Consider the following 25,958-nt stretch of genomic DNA (forward strand, 5'->3'; position numbering starts at 1 on the left):
AAGCCCCCTCTCCGGGTATCAGGGGCACCCCTGCCTGTGGAGCGCAGGTTCCTCCCAGATCTACGTTGGGGGCTGCCCTGGACGGAACTTGCAACGGATGATGTCTCTGCCTGCTCACGTCCATGCATGTCCCTGAGGGTTTGTGAGAGCTCAGTGAGCACACGGCACACAGCGGCAAGTTCAGCACATACGTCTTTGGACGTCGCATGCAGTTCCCCCCTCAGGCTCTCAGTGCTTCTCTCCATTTGTACTCTCAGGCTCTCGGTGCTTCTCTCCATTTCTACTCTCAGGCTCTCGGTGCTACTCTCCATTTGTGCCCTTAGTGTCTCTGTACTTCTCTCCATTTCTGCCCTAAGTGTCTCAGTTGATGTTTCTATGTCTGCCTTAGTGCCCCCACATTCATCAGCATGGTCCTTGAGGAGCGTGGCCAGTTGCTGCTGTTGCACGATCACCTGGTCGAGGGACTGTTGCCTCTGCTGGGCCATGGCCATTTGCGGTGGTGTCACAGAGGGGCTGGTCACCTCATGTTGCCTTGCCACAGGGCTTGTGGGGGATGGCCAGTCGTCGTCTTGTGGGTGCCCCTGCGTGGTATCCTCATGGTGTACGGGATGGAACAGACAGGGGGATTGAGACAGGTCATGGATGGATCTAACTTCGACATCCCCGTTTTCTGTGTCGGAGCATGCTGCCATTAATGCAGTGTCACCTATGGTGCTGCTGCCACCAGAAGCAGTGCCTACTGTGGCATCCATTGGGGGGACCTGTGGTGGTGCTGTTGTGGGCATGCTGGCTGCTGGGGTGCCTGTTGAAGTTCCCTCCTGTGTGCTGCCACTTGATTTGTGCTGCTGCCGTGTCTTGATGCGTGCAGCTGAGGTGGAGGGTCTTTGGCCGTTGGTCTTGGCCCTCTTTGCAGGTGTGCTGGTAGGGGTGTCCTGGAGCTCGTCGTTTGAATCGGACCCTGTGGTGGAGTAAAGGAGGGCGAGCGTTATAAATGGGTCTGTGGAAATTGGAATGGCAATGTATCACATGCACTGGGGTGGTACCTGAGGGTGATTTGGGTTGGGGCCTTGGAGGTGGTTTCATTTTTGTGTGGATTGAGGATGCAGTTGTTTTGCAGCCTGCAGTTAGGGTGTGCCTGCTGCACGTGTAGAGGGTGTTTTTAGGATTTTTAATTATTTATGTATTTAATGTGACTTTTAAAGTGTGCTATCAGGCCTATGTATGTGGACGTTCTCCTGGACATGTGTTACTGTTGCACTATGTGGACACGTGGTACTTCACATGATTGGACATTGTGGATTTGGCATTGTTTTATTTGGCCCACCTACCTGATTCTTCGGATGTCTGCACTCCTTTCTCCATCCCTCCGACTCCCTCTATACTCTCCATTCCAATGGTGGAGGCACAGATTTCTTCCCAGGGGGTCAACTTGATGGGTGATTCTGATCCTCCCCCGGTAGCTGTGGCAATGTTACGGTTGGCGGATAGTATGCTCCGTACGCGTATCCGCAAGTCGTCCCATCGCTTTCTGCATTGCTGTGGGTTGCGGGGTGCGGTCCCCACCGCACTTACCCGCTGTGCCACCAGGGCCCATATGGCCTTCTTGTTCGCAAGTGCCGTCCTGGTCATTTGCGTCGAGAAGACGACGGCAGCATTCTCCTGGAGGGTCTCTGTGAGCACGGTGAGTTCCTCACGGGAGAAGTGGACCTGCCGCTTGCGGTCGCACGCTTTCTTCGCTACTTTTCCCATTTTTCTTGGTTTCACTAGGGTGGATGACGGGTTGGGATGAGTCTCAGGGTAGTATTTTTAATGGTTGTGTGGAAATAGTGTTTTTATAGGTGTACGGCGTGCTGTTTCCCGTTCCGGGACCATGTTTTTACTTCCGTTTCCGTATATTTCCGGTCACCGTACTTTCCGATTGCCGCTCATTGCGGTGACCGCTAAGATGGGTGGCGGAATTGCACCTAGGGCGCCGTACGGCGGCGGTGTGGGCCGTTTTGGGGTCATTTCCGCCATCGCGGACTTTGCACTTCCGCCATGGCGTGGTGCTCGTGCCCGATGGGTCGGAATGAGCCGCACTTTGCTCCGTCGTGCAATGGCGGAAACGCTATTTACGCTATGGCGGTCAGGTCAGTCACTTTCCGCCAGGGTCGTAATGAGGGCCAATGACTGACCCCTGAGAGGACATATTTCAGTTTCCTAGTGTAATTCATCTGCACTTTACAGGCCTGCTTATAAGCCTGTGAAACATGCAGCTGATTGACAACAGGGTAAAAGAGTCTGAAATGGCGGTGCTCTGGGCGGATGGGGAAGGAAGTCACATAGCGATTAGTATGAGCATGGGCGTTGATGGGAAAGACAAATAACCAAACAACATCAACAGGCTGTGTTTCCCTCCTCACATGCCATCTCTCCTAGATCCATTGGCAATAATTGTGGTGGCTCCTAATAGCCAACATGGGGGATGTGGTGACAACTAGTCTTGGACAAACGTAATAATCAACCTGGAAATGATACGCCCGAAAGACCTGACCACTCGCAGCAGGGCATGTTTTCTAGCCACCCCACTTCAGAAATAGAAATAGTCGTTGTTTTGTACTTCTAGCACAGGGTACAGAACCCTGACCCACGCGAATGATAGAGAGAAAATAAGCTATAGTTATTGCTGGTCTGAGCTAGTGCAAGATCTTTTCTCTCTAGGAAGTATTTTCCATATTTCTAGTGCAGACCTTCCCCTAAGAAAAACATGCATTGCATTTCAAACACAGACCCTTCGATGGTTGAAGGTATTTTTTCTATTTCTATTGCAGATTTCAAATCCCACTTCAAGGAGTTTGCTGGGATTCAGAAAACTTGAATTTAAAGGGGGAGGGGCAAATGGTACTGGTCACTTTCATTGCAGTTTACCTGTGACTAAACACTCATATATACAATAAATGTTTTTTTTCAGTAGAAATTACAATGTTTAAGGAAATATGGTTATTATTTTAGTATCAAGCTCTTGCAAAAAATTAAAGCAATCTTTATGCATTCATAACTGCATCAAGTTATTCACTGTGAACGAAGTAATTCGCCAAATACTGTATATTGCAGTGCATTTAGGTATGGATAGTGTGAACATGCCTCTTCGGAGTTCGTCAGAAGACATGCAAAATCATCGATCTCACAATCAAGCAATCAAGCAACACAAAGCTTTAATCGCTGCCATTTTACTTTTTAATGTTAAATAAGCTATCTTCAGATGCAGCCCATGAAGCCAGAGAAAACGGCTGGCCTGGTTTACAAAAGTGTTTCAGAATTACACAATCCCATTGGAAAACGCTTTGTAAATCAGGCCCGACGTGTTTACAGAAATATGGATGCAATCAAATAGTGGTTACACATTTGGAACTACCAATGCTTTGCTAAACACATGTTGCCAATTTAAATTCGAGGATTTGTCTAATTGTCATATTTGGGGCCAGGACAGAATGTGTGCAGATTGTTCCAAATAATATTGGGAAAACCTTTGCACATGGGTTTTGTAAGGGTGTTTGTCAATGGAGACGGCGGAAGTTGGTGGGCCGTGTGAATTCTTTGAAACATACAGCACAAGGTATGCAGGTGCACAGGCTGAAATAGTGATATTCCAAGAAGAGCGGGACTTTGCTCGTTATTAGTATTTAGGTTCTATGTTTCGGAATCAAAGCGTTTCACGTGTGAAAATGGGAGCTTCGTTTGTGTGCATTGCTTTTGCTTGTTGCCCAATGCATCGGCATCTCACTGCACTTAAATCCACTAAATGGCTTTGGATTCTAAATATCCTTTTTTCCTCATGCCCATCACAGGAGGTGACTAACGACAATATTCCAATCATGATGGTGGGAAACAAGGCCGACCTTCGCCAGTGCACGCCAGAACCAGGGCAAAAATGTGTGCCAACGAATTATGGAGAAAAACTTGCCATGGTAAGAATTCGTAACTTGCTATGCAATCTTTACGTTGTCTCATTGGGAGAACAGTTTGTTGCACTTTGACTACGAAATCAACCTAAAAAGTCCAACAAAAATGGCCTTGTCAGGAAGTGAGAGATGTTGTCATCAGGCCTTGTAAAGCAAGAGCTTCCAAAATGATCAACGTCTGGGACTACACATTACGTAAGGCCAGGAAACCTAAGGCTGTTCATGTGGTTTGGCTTATGTCTCCCTTGATCCCTCACCATTGATTCTACTTTCTAGTGCTCATCCAATTTGTAGGCCAAAGCATCTGGAGTAAGACGGGCTGCCTACCCCTAACTGGGTACATATACCATATTATAAACATTTAATTAAACAAATAAAACTTGTCATCTAATAGGATTATCTGCAAATATCATGACAGAAATAATTCCATAGTAGGCACTGGAGTATGCTACAGGCATTTGTTGTTGAAGGGTCCACACCATTGCGTTATTGTTAGCTTGCATCCAGGTCATGTGCCTCTCTCGTGCTTGGGAGCTCACCATACACTTATTTACTATGTTCATGTGACCCTTTGAACGCCACGAGTTAAGATAATATACTGATCATTGAAAACAAATCTGCATTTGCACTTGCTGTACTATGGTGGCTTCATTCATTGCGTTCTTGCTCTATATGTATTGTTTCGCACTCATATGACAAAAGCATACACACACCCTGAGTTACCTTCCCCCAGAAGCATGAAATATTATCTGCATTCTGAAGAAAGAAAGGGGTTTTAATGTTTCGGTGGCCTGCCCACTAATTAAGCATAACACTGGACTATTTCTACCAATGTATGTTCCGAATGGGGTCCCTCCCAGATCTTAACCAATATCCCAAACTGGCAAAAAGAAACTTGTGAGCCTCCCAGCTGTTGTGTGGGTGCCCGTGCCTCGGGCCACCCCGCACACACATTCGCTCACACGCACCCACACAAGGAGACACGGGACACGCGTGTGTGCCTTATGGCGTCCCGGTGGCAACTGCCCGCAAGGACGTTCTTTATTAGGAACGTGCATGCGCGGACCAGAACGAGGGTCGCGCATGCGTCGTTCATGCTTGCAACGTCACATCCCTTTTTTTCTTCAACAAAAACAACACAGCCTTCTTCGGGAGGTCCTCCCCACTGCTTGCGGATATTCTCAGCACCTTGTTTAGCGTGCGCATGAGCCTTTCAGCTTCCCCGTTTGCACGCAGCCACAACAGGGATGCTCTCCGGTGATGGATGCCCCTCGCTTTGAGATACTGTGCGAACTGGCTGCCCGTGAACGGAGGACCATTGTCTGAGCATAGCATTTCGGGGAAGCCATGGGTCGCAAACATTTTGTCCAAGACCCTGGTGGTGTACTCGATGGCGGTGGACTCTACGACCTCCACCTCGGGATATCTGGACCATTGGTCGACCACGGCTAAAAAATACATGCCCCGACCCGTTGATCCAAAATCCACATGGGCGGTTCCCCAGGGATTTTCGCTCCGTTCCATTGAGCTGATCAGTGGAGCTTTATCCCCAGGATTCGCCGCCTGACACAGCAGACACCTCTTTATGAACAGCACAACCATTCCCTCGAGGTCAGGGAACCACACCTTGGGTCGAAGCCGTGCTTTGGTCTTGGCTACCCCCTGGTGCCCTATGTGAGCCAACTCCAACACATGATCTCTCAGGGCCTGTGGGATCAAAATTTGCCTCCCCCTCAGCAGTAGTCCGTCGTCTGAAATGGATAGCTCATCCCTCACCCTCCAAATTGCCTGAAGGTCTTTCTGGGCATCAGCCTGCCGCCTTGAATTGTTCTGAAGCACCTCTCTCTAATCCCTGCTTCTAACTGCCGTTTTGATGATGTGGAATACTTCATCCTTGGACGATTCTGTCGCTATAGTGAGTCTGGACAGCGCCACCGGCAACGCACCTTCCACCACATGACACAGCAGCCCTCGACAGTCAGACACATCCTTGGTCTTTGACACATTCTCTGAGTTTTGGTGTCGCGATAGATAGTCCGCCGGATTATTGGTCCCCGGTGTGTACAGCAGTCGAACCCCATATTCCATAAGGGTCAGCATCCATCGCTCAATTCTGGGTGGAGGTTTAGATGACACATCCGGCAGGATGGGCAGCAGGGGTTTATGATCGGTCACGACTACGACCGGCTTGCCCAGGATGTAGAGACGAAAATCGTGACAGCCCCACAGTATGGTCAATGCCTCTCTTTCTATTTGCGAGTAACGCTTTTCTGTGTCTGTGAGCGCCTTGCTCGCATACGCAATGGGTCGCATGTCCCCTCTCTTGTCCGCTTGCATCAGCACCGCACCTACACCCACCGGGCTGGCGTCAACAACGATCTCGGACTCAGTGGTGGAGTCGAAGTATGACATGGTGTCTCTGTCGGACAGGGCATTTTTGATGACCTGAAATGCCTCTTGCTCTTTCCTTTCCCACACCCAGACAGCGTCATTCTTGGTCAGCGCTCTGAGGGGTTCTGACAAGGAGGCCAAACCCTTAATGAAGCGCCCACAGTAGTTTACCATCCCCAAGAAGCTCCTTACCTCCGTTGGGGACCTGGGTGCTGCGGCCTCCCGAATGTCCTTGATTTTGCAGGATCGGGCGACACGCCACTGGCATGAAAGATGAAGCCAAAAAACCCAATTCTGTCTTTGAAAAACTCACATTTTTCATGGTGTAGGGTAAGCCCCAAATCTTCTAGCCTCTTCAGCGTGCACTCCAATCTCTTCATGTGTTCTGCCTCTTGAGTCTGCAAACACCAAAATGTCACCGCTCATATTCAAGACACCTTTCAGTCCTGCCAGCGCCCCCCTGGTTGTATTTTGAAAAACTTGGCAGCAGATGAAATGCCGAAACTCAGGCGCTTAAACTGATAGAGGCCATCATGTGTCGTAAAAGTCGTGATATAATGTGAGTCCGGGAGGAGCTCGAGCTGATGGTAGCCCGCCCTCAAGTCTAACTTCGAAAAGACTCTCGCCCCTTGCAGTTCTCTGATAATATCATCGAGAGTGGGCGTAATGTGTCTCTCTCTTTTGATAGCCGCATTCGGGAGGCGCATATCGACGCAAATGCGCACCGCTCCCAGCTGTTTTGGCTTGGGGCCACCACTATGGGCGAGACCCAGGGCGTCGGGCCTTCCACTCTCTCGATGATGTCCATTTGGACCAGTGAGCGGAGTTCTTCCTCCACCTGCTCCCCGAGATGGAACGGGATCCGTCGATGTTTGAGAGCCATAGGCCTGATGGTGTCATCAATGTGGAGACGCACAGGAGGAGCTCTCAGCTTTCCCACTCCTTCGAAAATGCCTGAGAATTTGGCCACTAGCTGCTCAATGTCTGCTTGATAGACTGCGAACGCACAGTGCACAAGGTCCAATGCCTCCGACGCCGCACAACTAAGCAGGGAGTGGGGGCTCACGTCAGTAACGAAAAATCGTGCTTTTATGGATTTGCCGCCCTTTGAAACGGGCGCCACGAAGACGCCCTTGATGGGGAGCGGTGTGTCGCCGCCGAACGTGAAGATCTTTGCCCTCGAGACATCCAACGGTGGTGGTCCCGGGATCGACTGGTAGTGATCTGAGGCCAGCACACATACCGAGGCTCCCGTGTCAATCATCACTTGTGTAGGCACCCCTTGAATGCCCACGATGCATTTGGGATGCCTCTTTTTCCTTGCCCCTGTAGCTATCCTCGAAATGAAGAACACCTCATCCTCCTCTTCTTCCTCCTCGGCCATGTTCAGCCTCTGCATATCCGGTTCAACTGTCGCAATGCTCTTTTGCCCCCTCGACCCGCTGCCAAACAACCTGGCCGGACCCCTTTGAGTAGCCACCGGCGCAGGAGCTCGGCACATCCGGGCATAGTGTCCGAGTCTGTTGCATCTGCCACAGGATCTGGATTTGGTGGGACATTCTTCCAAGTGCGGCAAATCATATCCGCAATATTGACAAATGGACGCCACTCCATGCGTTGGACTTGCTTCCTGGTGTTTCTGGCTCCACTTACTCTTTGACACGGATTGCCTCCTGAATGCAAACGCCTCTTCTGACCTGCCGGGACGCACCGCTGCGTCCATTGTGGCACCTCTCGATTCTGCCAGTTCATATATTCTTCCACTGTCCAGGATCTGTGTCAGAGTCCACCCTGGCTCCCTTAGCACCTGTCTGCGGAGTTTGCCTGAGCCACAGCCTTGGATGACTTGATTTCTAATCATGGCCTCCTCGTTGTCCCATCTGCACGTCGTGGCCATTTGTCTCAGGCGAGCACAGAATTGATCAAGCGACTCTTCTTCGCGCTGTTTTTCACTATTGAACAGGAACCTCTCATAGTCCACGTTAGACAGTAGAATAAAATGATTGTTTAAGGCAGTCTTGACCGAATCACAGGTGACTACTTGCAGGTTAAGGGACTCATAAATGCGTAGGACGTCCATACCCGTGGACTACAGTAGAGTTGCCCTTTTTGTGTCATCGTTCGTTTCTCCTGTTGCAGTGAAGTACATGTCCAATTTTCTTATCCACAGCAGCCATCTTGGGCCCAATTTTGAGGGTGGACCCGACGTGTCGAATTCTTGCATGGGTAACAGAGATCCCTGTTGTCTCCTCCTTACCACCTGCGCTGTCCCTGCATCTTCGTCACTCTCCGTCATGTTCACAGGTCGCACTGGCACCTCCTCAGGGTTTAGAGGCCGCAAACCTGACTTGTGCAGACAGTCGACGTACCTCAGGCCACTGCGTGGTGGGGATCATCGTGGCCGTGGACCCCTCCAATTACCACTGCTTGAAGGACAGTCCTCCTGGATGTCTAGAACTGTCAGGATTCCAAAAATGTGTTCGCTGTAGTTTCTATGGAACGTGAGCAGCGCACGAGCACCTTTTCAGGCCGCTACTGCCACGTGTCCTGCGTAGAAACCCATCCGCTTTGCTCGCGCTGGATTCGGGGAATGCTCCGGTATAACATTGCTGCAGTGTACATGCAGCGTTATGTCCGCAGAACGCTCCGTTTGCATCCTGCTTCGTCGCCAGATGTTGTGTGGGTGCCCGTGCCTCGTGCCACCCCGCACACACATTCGCTCACACGCATCCACACAAGGAGACATGGGACACGCGTGTGTGCCTTACGGTGTCCCGGTGGCAACTGCCTGCACAGATGTTTTTTATTAGGAACGCGCATGCGCGGACCAGAACGAGGCTCGCGCATGCGTTGTTCATGCTAGCAACATCACACCAGCCACAGGGACAAAGCTCAGCGAATAACATAGCATGCCAAATTAACATAACGAGTGGCACCTCAAATGTCCCTGATTTATATTTTCATTATGCGATAAAATAATTGAGCTTGAGGTAATGCAGACATCTTGCGATTGGTTAGCACCAACATATTGCCAAAATAAAGTACTTAGAAACATGTAGATAATTGAATTGAAAAACTGAAGGCATCGATTTTGAATCCTAGAGTTCGCATAATTAGCAGAGCTGAATTAAACGATAACTAAAACGCACACACTATTTCATTTTGGCTGCCATAATGCTTTTTGTCACCATTGAGCAATTATTTAACTGCTGCTCCTCTAAAGTTTGAAGCACCTGTCGCTTTACGTTAACCCATGTACGTTTTCTTATATATTTATTTGTTTCTGTTTGTTTGTTTTGACCCTGGTACATGTCCCACTTGTTTACACCCTCATAAACTGGCTCACCACTTGTCCCCATCTTTGTGCAGTTGAACTGGCACCCTTCGTGGTAATGCTCCTGCCATCTATAAATGTGTTTTTGTAAGTCATGTCTGTTGGAAATTGACATCCCTGTTCTTCTAATAAATACAAATTCAAATTGAAACACCATCTTATGTTATGTGTAGATGGTCAGATGCCTATAAGTCTGTCGTGCGGAGGCCTTTAACAAAGGTACAACTAATGTGGGAAAAATCAACTGAGCCCTGGTTCTGGATTCCATAATTGGTGCATTTATTTTTTACATTTTTTTAATGTTGAGCTTATTTAATAACCTCGCCACTGGATAAAAAAAGAAAAGGCAAAGATGACAAGTGGAACATGCCAGATGATTATTTATCTCACCATCATCCGCGACATAACACCACGCGGATAAAATAACACACACATGCAGTCTAGTAAGTGAATCTTAAATGGGCACTGAGAATAATAATTTAATTTAGAAAATCATTGAAGTAATTAACAATGGCACCTTCTAAAAGTCTCAGAGGAAATGCCAGCCCCAAAAAAGAGCCCCCACTTTGCTGCTGGGGGCAGCCATCTTTCCCACTTCCTCCAATAGGACCATGCTCTCTGATGCAAAGTATCAAAACTAAACTTGATGGATCACTGTAGGACACTTTCTACGACAATGAGAGGTAATGTCGGCTGCTAATATGCAAAAATAATGGAGGAAACATTCTTAAACACTGAAGTGTGATGGCAGACCCCACATTAACCAGTTCAAAAGTAGTGCATGCATTTTTGACATTGTTTAATATTATTTACAAATCTGTCCAATGTGCCAATGTTAATTACTCCAATGTTTTGAAATAATAACATGATTCTTGACAGCTTCCCTTGAATATGCCCAGTGAGCACAGTTGATGGCATCAGGCCACTGGTCAGCATTCCTGTTGTAACTAGTGGACAGAAAGCTACATGTGAACTCTACTTTTGTGCCACCTGCGCCCTCATTAAGGTTTTAAAGAATGTAGTCAAGCTTTAGGCTTCATTATATCACAGTGAATAGTAAAGCCTAATTAATACTTTATATTGTTTTTAAGGTGGCCTGTGTGGTGTCTTTAGGCCACAACCTTTAAAAAGAATGAGGTAAAAAGAAATAACTAGTGCAGTAACAAAAATACTAGCAATGCCTCATTGGGCCTCATTACAAGTTTGCCGGTCTGGTAACAACGGTGCCGGTAAGCTACAAGCACCGTTGTTACCGGACCGGCAAACTATGAGTTCTGCGAGTGGGTGACCTTGAGGGCGGACCAGCACCCGTGAGCATACCTCGATGGATGCATGAATGGTGCCGGTATATCCGGCCTCCCCTTTCCCATTGAGTCCAATGGGACTCAAATGGGAATGGGCAGTAATGATTACCGGCACCCGGCAATGGTGATTTACCGGGTCTGCCGGGGCTGTAATGCCCCGGTAAGTCTCCATTGCCGGGTGCCAGTAATTTCATGACTCTGGCGGCAGCCTGCCGGCTGGCACGGCTGCCGCCACGGTCCTAATGACCCCCATTGTTCTAGTTTAGGATGTACACACGACTGTAATATAATGTATTATATAGTGCCTCATGTAGACACTTCCAATTATTCAATCAGGTCACTGGACACTGAGGCTACAGAGGTAGAGATCAGTTTTTCTATGTGGTTGAGAACGGGATTGTTAGTCTGCTAGAATCCAATTTGTGATCTGTACCGTGATTTATGGTTTTATGCAAAATTGCAACCAGTTGAATGCAACAGGAAAATATGCTAATACCCTTATTTTCGATTTTTAAAAGGGATAAAAGGGAGGTGCCCTCCCTGTACCTCTGCTATTCATCCTATCTACACCATCTATGCCAATACCCCTTGCTGCCCTGTATGGCGGTTAAGTGGGCCTTTACAGCTGACATCTTTCCAAGGGCAGTTTCACATATTATGATTTTGTCTGCCCTGGGCAGCGTTTTGCCACCCTCCTCTACTGGCTAAGAGGCCACTCTTGCTGCCTCATGGAGTGGTCAGGTGCCCTCAGTAAGCACTGCCCTAGATGACGATTCGCAATTGCATTACCCCAGATCTGGCCACCATTCTGCCCTGCTAGGAATCCAGAGCTCAGCCCCCATGACTGAGAAGTATCTGCGTCTATGTGGCCTACAGAGCAAATGTACAACCCAGGCGTTTACCCTCTGCTGACTTGACGGAATGCTATGATACTAAAGTGAGGATATAGCCAGAGGGAAAGGGGGTTGGTTTATGGGAAGCCCTGCCAACAGCACACATTGTTTAAAGTTACTTTTTGGTACTAATTGAAATGCTCTTTCTATTCTGAAAAGAAAAATCAATTCAGAAAGACTGCTCTGAGACCGCACAGATAAGCCTTTCTAAATCGAACTGTCACACCCCTGCCGCACACAAGTGCGCTCAGAGGCTGCCAGGCATTGCCGGGCAGGACCGGAAGACTGAAGCTACTGGAGAATTAGGTAAGTGTGTGCATTTGTGTGAGTATGTGTTTGCATGTATGTTGAGGGAGAATGTAGTGTGGGAGGGAGGAGTGGCGGGTGGTAAGGTACATGTAGGGGGTTTGTCTGGGGGTCGAGGAGGATTGTTTGTGGCAAGCAAGGGAGGGGGCAGTTGAGCAAGTATATGTGTGTGTTTCTGTTGCAGTGTGTGTGTGTCTATGATGGGAGGGGGGTTTGTGTAGTGATGTAAGTGGCGGGGAGCGGACACGTGAGTAAAGGTGGAGTGCGGGTGGTTAATCCCCTCATTTTAAGGTATGAGGGAGGGGGATCCATCTATAAGGAGATTCGGGGGGAGTCAAAACCCCCTGAAATACTGATTAATTCCGAAATTTAAAGGCTGGAAATAATCATTCTTTTTGGCGTGCAGCCTTCAATATTCAGAAATATCATATAGAACTGACTTTTTGCGCCAATGAGTAGAAGCCGAGGGAGAGTGCTTAAAATGTGTGCAATCACATGCTAACAGAAATGGCCATAGCATTATTGTGAACCCATGCAACCTCCCCAACAAAAGACTGGGGAGACATATGGTGACACATATTGTCCAAACATGGTTTCTATAAGATGATGTAGCTCACATAGGAGAGGAATCTAGAACAAGTAAACTTTCTTTCAGTGCTTAAAGAGGTCAACATATGATCGGAACAAGGCATTGGCCTGGGAGCTAACAAAAGGAGACCATCCACTATGGCACAATGTTGACTGACATATGAGACAGGAGCACAATAATGCAAGCAAATAATCCCAGTTAATAGCTCTGGCTAGACACCATGATGAGATCACTAGTTAATTGGCTAGAGATGGGAGAGCACTCGTGGCGAGGGGAGTCCAACCACTTCATGATGGAACCCTTGGAAGGGTCACAAGGAGGGCCCCTGATAGAACCCTTAACAAATTCCTTAGAACGCTTATGGCTACCATAGGGGGAACGTAAGTAGTTTAACCTTAAAACCTGATGCTTACCCCCCCCCAGGGAAATCCCGAAAAGAATAGTCCTCAAATGTCAGGTTTACCATTCACGGGCTTTACTGGTTGTTTAACGTAGTCTACAAGCAGGGTTCGTGACACCATGAATGTAGTTGGAACGTGAAGTAAACACACACCGGCTTTGAAAACTCTGGCCTGAACTCCATACTGGTGCTCCAATTAAATTTCTCAGCAATTAGAAATAATCAGTACAGCAAACACTCAGGATCTCTGTTTTGCTGCACACAAAATGCTAACCTGTTTATATGAGCACAAAGGGAACCCTGGCCTGTGGACTGCAAAGACACTGCCGTATGACTCCAACATGACGGTCAGGGTATATGTAATTGTGTGCCTCAGTGCCATGGCACGGGCTGACTCTCATTAATACCTCATGCATCCCACAGCAAAAGAGCACCAGCAATAACCATGGAGAGGTGGTAGTGTGCAAAGATTTATTATGGGGCACAAAGTCAATGTAGACGCAGACCCACAAATCAGGAAGCCTAATATATCAATCACCTAATCAGCCAGGATCTAAAAGGAGACACAACCTTGCTGATGGTGTAGGAGATAGAGTGGCATTCCTGAGAGAGTATAATTACAGCAGATTAAAGCTTGGAGAAGGAGGAGAGGACAATGTTCTGTGTCCAGGCAAAGCAATATGGATATGGAAGGAACTATTTTTGACTCATTGTTTTAAGAATGTATATGTTTTATATTTGATATGAAAATAAAAGAATTTGAATTCAAGGTTTGGCATTTATTGATATATGTAAAAAGATAAATGTTCTAAACTGTGCTATTCCCTATCCTGGTGGTCCAATTTTGTGTATTTTTAGTATACTGATCCTGGAGGACCAGGGATTGATACCAGGCACCCCTTTGTTTACAAGCCAAGCAGGCCAGATCACCAGTAAGAAAAAGAATAGGAGTAGGCTGCACCAGTTCAGCCATAGTTTAGGAGTAGGAAGAATTAGACAACATGATGACGTGAGCTCAGAGACTCGTAGAGAATAAAACCATGAGATTCCTGAACTAAGGAGAAGTAAATCCAGCTGGGATATATACTCCATATCACTGTGGGAATCCTTGCTGTTAGAAACTTGTTAGCCAGGCCACCAGACCAAATTAACAATGCTTGCTAGAGCCTTAGAGTCACAAAGGGAGAATAACAATTCTACTTGCAATTACCTAGGTGAGTGGGAATACCTACTAGTGTTGTTGATCAAAACACTGTAGGAGGAGAGGGGTAACTGCAAGGTCTCGCCCAGCATCTATCTCGGAATGCCAGACTATCTTCCGAAAAAACAACAATAAATACAGAATGCAGCAGCAAGACTGCTCCATAGACTCACAGAGTGAACACATCACACCAGCACTAAGAACGCATGAAGGGAAACATTTCCATCTACAAGCCAAACCAAACACTAAGGTCCGGCAATGACATTTGCCTCGAACCTAAACAATACTCAAAGCAACATTTAGTGGAACAGTGTTCTGCTGCATCACATCAAAACTTTGGAACTCTCTCCCAAAGGAAATACAAACAACAGAAGATCACCTAAAGTTCGGAATATTGCTAGAAACATGGCTCTGCAACACACTGAGCTAGACAGGAAACATCATCGTAGGGAAAATGCCAGCACATCTCAATAGAAACACCAAAAACAAACGAAACCTGATGACGCGAAACATGGCTACCCACCGAAATGAAGCATTCTACCATAAAACAACATTGAATAATAACAAATAGACACATCAACATAACCATGGCACAAAAGGACACTCCAATATCCTGCATACCCACCCTCAAACACAAAACGCATACCTCTGCCGCAGCAAAATCCTAAAACCATCACAAACTGCACACACTCTGAAATACCCAACAGAAAACTAAACCAATTACACACAAATCACCTCATACATAATCATACACCAAACACCACACAACATCTACCAACTAAAAACAAATCAGCACACAGTGGCTGTTCCTTCCACACTGAAGCTGCCAACAGCACATCAAAGATGTCATGTGCTTTTCCCTCCCAATCCCTCTAACTAAGCCCTGGTAGCCCTCCTTCCTTATCAGGTCTGCCAGAGTGCGCGGAGACCATGAAAATGGCAGCAGTGCATATTACAAATCACAGTAACATAACATAACATAGCATAACATAACAGCCATCAGTTTACTCATTCTTCTGGGAAAAAGACAAGCACTGGAAGATGCCAGATACTAGGACGCCAGAGTTGATAAAGAGCACAGCCTGCAACAAATCCCAGCCAACAGATGGAAACAAAGCCGTGTGGAAGAAATGTACTGAGGCACATACATCCCTTAGAAGGTGAGTTATTGGAATTGCTTTTCTGCTGGATTTGGAAAGGACATTGGAATTTGACCTCCTATCCTTTAGAATAAGGATTTAGTTCTAGGATGGTCTTTGGACAGACGTTCATTTACACTAGACACCTTGTTCAGACATTACTGTTGAGCACTTTTCCTTGCCCTGTTTTATTATAGAGTTATATCTTCTTTAGTTGTATCGCTTCCTGGAATCAGTACCCCTGGGAACAGAGGGTCATATGCCAGTTCCTGTCTGGGTAGGATAGAAGGAGACCGTACGGCAGAATTTGAGAGCAGGCCCTGAAGACTGAATTCAATTCCTGATAAACAAGGTGGTGATGGAGATATTGCCATAGGGGTGTTGAGATACCCCCAATGACTGCCTACTAGACCACCAAAACATTCTGAACACCCCATACAAATAATATCAGAACTTCCATAGCTAACTAGTGCAAGAGAAACTGTATGGCTAAAGAGGTCCACAAATCACACAGCTGTATATTGCTGGTGGTTAATAGTCTTCAGAAAACATTAATGAGTGCCTGAACAAATCATTGACTGGTGCAGGCAGACCCAAGGATGGTGAGGACTAAACAGTAGGACTGCAGTGAAGTGGTACCCTGTTGTTGGCCGCAAAAAGGGCATACGATCATCTACAGGTGTTACAAATTGGTATCTGCTGAGATCTGTGAACAGTGCCTCATATCAGCCACCTAAATTTGATGAAGAGCCAGCATGTGGCGGAAATTATGTTTGTGAGTATCCTTATCCTTTTTTCCACCCCAGTCACTTTTCTGCCACATGGGCATTTACAATGGAGGCATTTTTGCTCTTAATGCAGCCTGAGTTGTTTTGCCTCTTTCTAACACAGTATTCATTCCTTAATGCACCCCAGCAATGCCAGCTACAAAAGGAAGTTCAAGGGGAAGCTTAACATTTTGGGTTTCAACCAAAATACTAGCCGATGTACTGCACGTTAAACATTCATGGGGGGCTAAGGTTTATGGAAAGTAGTAGAATAGGGGAGACAAGCCTGAGTAACAAGAACAAAGGTGATGATTGACAGCTGCTTTATATCAGCAGTCATTTGATACCTGGCTGTGGACATGGCCACAGAGGAGAGGCTGAAGAGTGAGGATGACCCATTGTTTAGGACCATAGTGAATCATTTTCCAACAGCTAAAGTTCTCCCTTCTTCCAGCCCCAATGTTGGCGGAATCTGGGTATCACTCATTTTTCACGCAATGCAATGCCCATCCCTTAATGAAGAGGTGTTCGTCCTAGGGGGGTTTGTTAGTATAGATGGCTAGTTAACAAGTGTCCTGAATGGCAGATGTATTTATTTATTGTTCACTTGTTAGGCACTTATACAGGAGGCAAATACGGTACAAAAGTGCCCACAGGGCAACAGGGAGGGGGCAGGGGATGATAGACAATGTAATTACAGCAATGTTAAATAATTCATTACAACAAACTCAGAAGAGACAATGGGGAGGGAAAGACGAACCTACTATGCCTTGTGAGTGTTGAGAATGTGCAAGTGCAGAGGGGAGAGGGGTATGGCATAGGTGTTGTGATGCTCATGGAGAGCAGCAGGTGAAGTGCTATGAAGAAGGTAAGTGCAACCTCCAGTGGTGGAGATTCTACTGTGTATCCACAGCTAAGGTGATTATGGAGGTTCTTGAGACAATTAAGAACCACATGAATTCCCACATATAGTTCCTATCCACTAAAGCCATCATTGTGGTCATACACTGCACAACAGGGGGCACACAGTTAAGCTGCCTTAGGTGAATTTAGATTAGGTTTTGTTGCAATACATTTTTTTACTTTAACTGATTATTAACTAAAGTTTTGTTTCTTTGAATTTCAAGGGTTTTGTTATTCAATAGATTTTTTTTCCGTCCCACTGGCCATGGCCAGTGTATATTTTAGAATACTACCAGAACACTATCCATGGCCTTCAGCTATGCCCACTGTGTTTTTTAAATCACTACCAGACCTCTGGCCATGGCCAGTGGGGACTGCCTTCCACTGCCCGACTCCATATTTTTAAAGACTTGTGCATTCCCATTGATCTCCCCTATAATACTATAGCACCCATAATGACATTTTCTATGGCATTGCGAATCCGTTCTCGTGTAATAAAAATTTGCTGTTGGCCTTTGCAAAGGGAATGTGCTGAGTTAAGTTGGTCTCGAATGCGTTGAATTTCTAGCGTTTTGTTGCGATACTTCCTTTTTACCTTTACTGATCATTAACTAAAGTTTCTTTCATTTAATTTCAAGGGTTTTGTTGTTCCATGGATTATTTCCACATGGTCACTGTATATTTTAGAACACTACCAGACCACCAGCCATGGCCTTAGGCCATGGCTATTGGACCCGGCCTTTGGCTGGGACCCACTTTCCATTTTAGAACACTCCCAGATCACTGCATATGGCCTTCAACAATGGCCAGTGGGCACGGCCTCCGGCCATGCGCACTATATTTCTTAAATCATTCCCAGACCACTAGCCGTGGCCGTCAACAATGGCCAGTGGGCACGGCCACTGTCAGTTGCCACTTATCGCATCTGAAACATTATTAGCCCATCCCGATTTGCTGCACCATCAGTTTGGACATGAACATTACAAACAGGTCCCAAAGAGGGTGCACAAGAAGAAATATTTAAATGCCCACCTGCATGAATTGGGGCCGCCCTACCATCAAATTGGGCAGAATTGGGGAACTCACTACTGAGCTCACAGTTTGCTAATAAATCACATTGAGACTCCTTATGTAATGTTCCGTCTCCTTCAGTTAAGCGAGGCATGAAATTCAAACCTCGGCTTTCACATATTTCCTAAGGATTGTGACCCAGCTAAAGGCCCTCTCCACACTGGGTGGCAATTTCACCATTTTGGGCACTGGCTGAAACGGTGGTTTACCCAGATTGCCGGTATCTCCATGTAAGGTGGTCGTTTGAGTTTCAAAATCCCATTTAGTCGCTATGCACTTCTCAGACCCAGAAGGCCCTTGACGGATAGCTAATGACTTCAAAGAGGCAGCAGAGGTCAGAGGAAGGCTATCAGCATGGAAACCTCCCTATTTTACTTTAGGATTGCCAAAAATAAGGGCATAATTGATCCGTGACTCTCATCAGCTCTGTTTTCAATGCATGGGCCGCTGCTGCCGCGGTACTATGGATCTGCCACAGGAATTTCTGAAAATGTGTATTAATCTCTCAGGCTTTTCCATTTCCTTTGTCTGCTGTTTGAGGGTTTTCCCATGCCTGCAACCTCTAAATGTTGCCGGCACGCCACCAGCAATTTCATTTAGATCACATGGGGCATTCTTCAGGGTAATTACCTCATTAGCCTCGGGCAGTCCCTCTGCTGACGGACTGGAAGTCAGAGGGGTCTGAGCCTCCTCCATCCTAGTGAGTCTAGGAGGGGCCTTTGTAGGTTTCAGGACTGTCGCTTGATCTTCAAATACCATTGGAGCTATGATGGTAGCCGGCTGCCTCCTTATAGATGGTGCAGGCGGGGGTATGCAATCTCGCTCACACAGTCCTTCAAGTTTTAAATGTATTTCACTTAGCATTAAAATGTGTTCTCCCACCTCGTCTCTAATATTATCGTATAATTCAAGAAAGACACAGAGGACTGTGTTTAATGCCAAGATCGAAGGGGAAGTCAATTTGATTCTCTTATGAGCCTCGCTCAAGATATGATGCAAGGAGACTCTTGCTCTTTCATTAACGGATGGGCCCAAAGGCATATTACTAGTTGATAACAATTCAGTCAGCATAATGGGGGTGCTGGAGGGTGACTCCCCGGGAATAAACTAAATAGAACTTTTGAGGAGTCAATCCATATGCTCCTGATCTTCGTTATCTACAGAAGGAGCCATCCCATGCATCTCTTACGCAACCTACAACAGTCTGTGATCATTAATATGCATGCCATCCACGTCTAGCATGGAGGCCTGTGTCGGTACCAAAGGCCTCACTTCAGTGCAGATCTCTGACTGGAAAGAAATCAGTGATCTTTTGCCCAGCAATGGGAATCAATAAAGTTGGGTCCTGATGTTTATGGTTTTCTGTTACTTTCTTCCCCACTAATGCACTTAAGTTTGAACTAGTCTGTGGATCTTCCATATTAGTGGGTAGCGCGCTCACCATGTCATCTTCTGTACGACCATTCACCTGAGTGTGCCCCAATGCCAGATAACCCACTGACTTTCTGACCAGTGTAGGCTCCCCAGATACCTTGTTATGCACAGAGGGCAACTCTTCACATATTGATCCCATTGGCAGTAGCAGATCTCCCTGCACTTCTTTATTTGCTGTAATTACAGCTGAATGACTTTAAAAGAAGTAGCTTGATTTACTTGTCATGGTAACAGCGGCAAGTAAAGTGCTTAGAAAATATGCACTGGATCCCATAAGTGCACACTGCAAAGTCAATTATTATGTGGACTCCTATAGCAAATACAGCTGTCCAGTACAATTCTATGTAAATGTCAGGGCCAAGTTCACCTAAGGATATTCAAAAGAACCTTACAGTTCTCAGCGAGGTCCACGTTTGATGCTCCACCACTCCCTTCCCCGCATTCACCGAACTGTCTTCTCACACTGACACACACTGCACGCGCTTTGTGTGGCAGATAGGGTTTTAAGAAATTGTGGGTAGCTCTATACAGGTTCTGGGTCCAACAATGGAGATAGAGGAAATACTCTTTGTAGAGAAAGAGAACAGGTAAATTCAGCAAATCCTGCCGAAATGTCGTCATACACCATGCGCCCTCAGAGTGGCGGATAGGGTTTTAAGGAATTGTGGGTAGCTCTGAAGCGAAGATCAGTTGGCAAAGGTATCACCTATTTATCTGGATCGCTCTCCTCACTCTCACCCAAAATGACCACTGCGCTTACCTAGGCACTTTAAATTCCAGTCTCCCACCTCATGCAACCCAGTCTCCTCCTGCTGTCAGAAAGTACCTCAGAATCATAAGTAATTTAATTCATCGACCTATTATTTTAATTTTGGTTACAAATGGCCTACTGTGTTTTCCTGTTGGGGACTAGTAACTTATTATTTGAATTGTAGTCCCACATGGCTCATTCTATTTTGCTGTTGGACACTACCTGCCAAATATTCTTTTGGGCAAATTCCTCTAACCCTGACTAATGTCTAATTGTTTAGCACTTTCCTTTGTACAGAATGCCACCAAACCCCTTCCACCTACTGACCCCATTTTCCTAAAACTGGACACCAAGTCCCCTCAGCGTCCTTGACATTGGCCCCCTTGTTGACTAGCTGCCTATTAAAGGCCTTTAGTTCTCTTGGGAGACTTCCATCTCCCAACATGTTCCTGCACTCACCTGCTAGAACTTGATTCTCTTCTCTCTGACCACTCTCTTGCAACACTGCACAACCTACCATCCCATGCCCATTGACACTCCCTTGTCCTTATCTTTCTCTCTTCCTTCCTTAACTCTTTAAGCCTCTTGGAAGATGCCTTCCATTCTGAACATTCTCTCCTAGTCTACACCTACAATGTTCCTCATCCACTCTCCCTCCACCCACCTCCTCAATACCTAAATGCATGTTTAATCTAGACGTACCGGCTTGTTATCTGGCAGAGATGAAATCTTCCTAATTTTCCACCCAATTTAATCCTCCCCCAGTAAACAGGCCTTTGCTGTCTTTCCTCGGCTCTTTGATCCCCTTTTCAGAACTGGTACCCCTCTCCCTCACCTTTAACCCTACTAGCTTGTATCCTCAGATATAGATATCTCTTAAATTTTGCTGTCGCAGCACCAATGTGCTGCCCCACTTGAGATATTGTCATAAATCTTGCTGCTCTTCACCCCAGGACACATATAAGAATGCCCTCTCTTCTCTATCTCTGTTATGGACATAAGTAAGACACGCTACTTTAACACCCTCTTGTCCTCTCTCTGCTTTGGACCTGAAAAGTCTCCTCCACCCTCTAGGCCATGCATGATCCTGCCCTCAATCTATCACCTTTTCTTGATCAGTCAATTACTTTGCCCTCTATTTCTCCTTCTTGATCTCAAGAATCTCAGACACCCTGACTCCTATTTTCTTAACTCAGCTGACTCAGCACTCTGCTTGCCCACGCACTGGCTTCTCTTGGATTCTTCTTGCAAGATTCTAGGCCAAACAGGTACTGATTCAGAATAGTACCAGCCTATTCTTGGCCCTGCATATCCATTTGCTTTACAAACTATGAAAGACTTGGCACTAATAAACTTTGTCTACCTTCCGTGAAGGCACCATGAAGTATGACACAGACAACAGACTTAAAATTCAAACAAAAGATATTTATTAACTCAAATGTCAAGATGGTTGAAGGCCTAACTTGCCCTAAGTTAAGGTGGGATTTCCCTACCCGGACAAAACTAAGGAAAGTCTGAGTCAGAGTTCAACTTAAAAGTATGTCTGTGTCCAAAACCTATACTTGCGCTCATAACTAAAAAGAACAAATGTGCAGGGATGTCACAGTCAAAGGCAATAGTGTTCAACTTAAAGTTCCAAGCTTCTTCCAGCTCACAGCTTACTTTCAGCTCCCCTCCCCCAAGTATGATAAAGTTCCAGGAAAACGTCTCAAAGTTTAACTTCTCCCAGTGCAGGGTGCAGGTGGTTCTTGTAAGCCTCAGGGTTCCCTTCTCTAAGACTTCAATTCTGTCGCCTATACTTGTTATAGCCTTTCCTAAGAAAAAAAGTCTCAACGAAACACCAGGTCAACTTGACCTTCTTTCTGAGACAAATGCAGAGCACCGCCATCTTCTAGAAGGACTTCACACTCCTAATACAGATTTGCATATGAATATAACAATCCAAAAAAACTTTCTAACTGAGGAAAAATAAGTCTGTTTTTGCAGGATAATTTTGGAAACCATCTTAAAGGGCCCGACTTCTGAAATATGATAATTTTAGAGCTCATTTACATGGAATACCAGGATGCACTTGTATCTTTGGCAACTGTCGAAACTGTAAAGTGACTTTATGATTGCACAAAACAAATGTACAAATGTGCATAAATGTACCAATCTGCAACAAACCTTGACAATACTTTCAAAAATGGTTGTACTAACTCAATAATTGAAAATAACCAGACCACCCAATCACTACTATCATATACATTGTAAAGTAACACTTTATAAAGAATAGATTGATGACAAATTGACTGTGACTTATACAAAAGGCTATTTATACTATTATTTTGATTCTGTAACACCTTGATAAAGCCTGAAAAAGGGAGAAACATTTGCATGTGCCACCATGTGGTTAATGTTGACTCAAAAATAAGTTTCCAATAAGGTCTAACACTACTTAGGAGTGAGGTCCAGTAACTAATGATTCTAGATTGACGCCTAATAAATCAACTTTCAATACAACTCTCTTGTTTTGATTTTCTATAACCTTAGCACAGTACTTTGCCTAACTTTTTGTATTGACCAGCTTTCTGGCCCACTTTGCCAGCATGTATGCAGTGGTTTCCTTAGGCTGTTGTTCGGAGTTCTTATGGTTTACCATGCATGGCTCTCTGGTTTAGGCACAGTTGTTAGATCACACAGTCCACCCGTTACAGGTCACGCAACCAGGGTCCCATGACTGTGTGGAACACCCACACACAGGTTTAAGTGGCACTTGCTTCTGTGCACCAAGTCACCTTTACTTGGCTCCTTTTGTTGGCCTCTTGGCTTTGGGGATAACCTTCCACTGCCTTGACTTCTCTTTATTGGACTTGTGGCCCTGCCACCATGTGTTCCCCCACCTCCTGCCAAACAGTGGCTTTGCTCATTGTGTTGGCCTCTTGGCTTTGGGGATAGTTTTGCACTTCCTTGGCTTCTCCTTATTAGCCCTGTGGCCCTTCCACCATGTGTTTCTCACCCCCTGCCAAGCTGTGGTCTTGTCTCACTGCATTCACTCACAAAAGGGTCACTGTCTTCACATGTGCACTTTTATTGTTCAACTTTTTAAAGTTCGATTCATTTCAGGATTCAATGTGCACCTTTTTATTTTCATGTTTCAGTGTCACTTTTGATCAGTAACAAATGAGCCTTTAGTTTTTCCAAGTAAAGTGTTTCTTTAGCTCGGTATTCAATAAGCATTTAATTGTTCAAAGTAATGTTTTTCTTTAACTCAGTATTCAATGAGCATTTAATTGTTCAAAGTAACATTTCTCGTTAGCTTGGTATATAAAAGCCATATTGTTGTTTTTATACTGTAGACCAAAATTCCTTTGTGATCTTGTTGGAGCGCCCTGGAGCCTCTCTGCCCTCCCAACACTAACTGGCCTTCTGTACATTGCCGGTATGAGTCCCGATCGCTGGCCTTGTGCTTCTCTTCACACGCCGGCAGCTTCAGTGCCTCGCTCTGCACACTGGCAGCGCTCTTTTGGCTCCAGCTTCACGGCAGTTTCTGCTGCACTCTCAGGGGGCTGAATGCTCCTAGGCTTGTGGAAGTCACATAGTCCACTTGCTTCGGGTCCCCCAAATCTGCTGGGTGTCTTGCCAGCATCCTGGCTTCAGCTGCTCCAGTTCCACCACGGCTGCCTCTTCACATGTTGTTCCCTGTCTCACACTCCTGCTCTTGCTTTCCATTTATAAACATTTATTTATTAGAATTTACATACAATTATATTTCCAACATACATGGGTTTTTACTAACATATTCTATTTATACACCTGCAGCCCCTTGACAGGCTGCAGATGTGGCTGACTCATTAGTCCTGCCTGACCATAATCAGAGGGACATGCTTGACCCTCACAACTCTTGGTAGGTATCTTCTCCCCCTAGTACCAAAGTGGAGAAAAGAAGCAATCTTCACTGCTCTTGCTGGTCTCTTCTTTGTCCGAGTACTATCAAGTGTTTTAGTTGGAAGATTGAGGTGAATTGGCTTATAATAGCCCATAAAGGTTGGCGGAGGGCTAGGTTGGTTGTCACTATGGAAAGGGGGGTACCATGACTCACCTTGCTTTCCTGTAGTCCTTTTCCTCATCCTGCTAACATGTTTAGATGTATAATATTTCCTGTCATTTGCTGGGTCAATGGAACATGGGGAACAATATCCCATAACCACTTCTAGAACAGGGTGTTCTTCCTGAAGTGATAATATGGGATACCGCGGTTCGCCTGAGTATGTTTCACTGACAATCCCCAAGGACCCTTCACCCAGGTGATCCTCCCTCTCTTCTCCGCCCTCAGCGTTGGGATCCAAAAGAGATGGGCTTTCTCTGACCACCTGTGTAGAAGGTCTCAAGGGAATGGAAGTGGGAATACCGCCAGGGTTCTCACACTAACCTCTCTCTTTAACCCCCACATCAATATTGGAATCCTATGCATCTGCATTTGAACTTCCACCTTACTGCCATTTATAAAATGCTCTCCCCCTAACCCTAACTCCCCTGACAACTACCTACTCGCCTATTCCCTCCCAATTGCTCATACGATCTAGAGAGAGGTGTCTTAAATAGGTTTGCCAGCTACGCTGGGACTATTGTGCACATAGACACTGTGCATTCTGGTCACAGGAGTCATCATTCCAAAATAATTGGTATTACTCCATACCTCTAACTTCCTCACCACTGTGCATCACTACAAAACTTCCTCCATCTATATACTTCTTGACCTACTTGCAACTTTTTGACACTGTTGTTCACTACTATTTCTTCATCCCACTATCCAACCTCAAAAAATCACCATTTTGCACCTGACAGGATTGCCTCCTGTCTCACTGATTGATCATTTTCTATCTCCTTGAACATGGAGAGCTCTAACTTTATTGCTTTCCCTGTCAGGGCTCCCCAATGATCCACCTTTGTTCCACTACTGTTTACCATCTAAAACTCCTCTTTTGGTGATCACATTTCCTTTGTGGGGGGGTCACTTACCACTTCTTTTTTGACAATACTCCGACTTTTTTCTCATTTACTACTTTCAACCCTAACGTCTCCTTGTGGATCCCAAATTGCACATTGGATATTTGCCATGAATGAGACTGCATTTGCCTATGCTCAAATCATCAGAAACTGAAGTTATGTACCTTCTTAATGCAAATTCCCCACCACAGGTTGAATATCAAATCTCACCTATCTTCCATCCCTACTGCACAAAATGTGCTTCTCGTCCATGTCTTCTATCACTCTTTCACTTGGCCTCTGGAATGTACAATCCTTTTGCAACAAGTTGTCCTACAGAACTGACAACTTTGACTCTTATCACCCTCATTGTTGACTTCTCACTATCACAGACACCTGGCCATGCCTTCCTGACTATGCTGAACTAGTGACTCCCCACACTGACACTACTTACTCCTTCCACTATTCCCAACCTGTTGGGAAGTGTGGTAATATATGGTTTCTTATCAATAGGACACTCACCACTGACCTACTGACCCCCATGGACATCACATCTTCCTTGTTTG

The 25,958-nt window shown here is 45.9% G+C and overlaps 1 protein-coding gene across 1 annotated transcript in view; it reads left to right on the top strand.

The window, feature by feature from the left end:
* The window catches only part of RASEF (RAS and EF-hand domain containing), a 706,663-nt gene that overhangs the window by 591,047 nt on the left and 89,658 nt on the right, over nucleotides 1–25,958 (top strand). The window contains exon 15 of the mRNA XM_069625884.1: nucleotides 3,828–3,947. Coding sequence (XP_069481985.1) covers nucleotides 3,828–3,947 — 120 coding nt within the window. The remainder of the gene's footprint in view (nucleotides 1–3,827; nucleotides 3,948–25,958) is intronic.

Source organism: Ambystoma mexicanum, chromosome 6p (genome assembly GCF_040938575.1).
Source record: "Ambystoma mexicanum isolate Mex_15411 chromosome 6p, UKY_AmexF1_1, whole genome shotgun sequence".
Taxonomy (NCBI): domain Eukaryota; kingdom Metazoa; phylum Chordata; class Amphibia; order Caudata; family Ambystomatidae; genus Ambystoma; species Ambystoma mexicanum.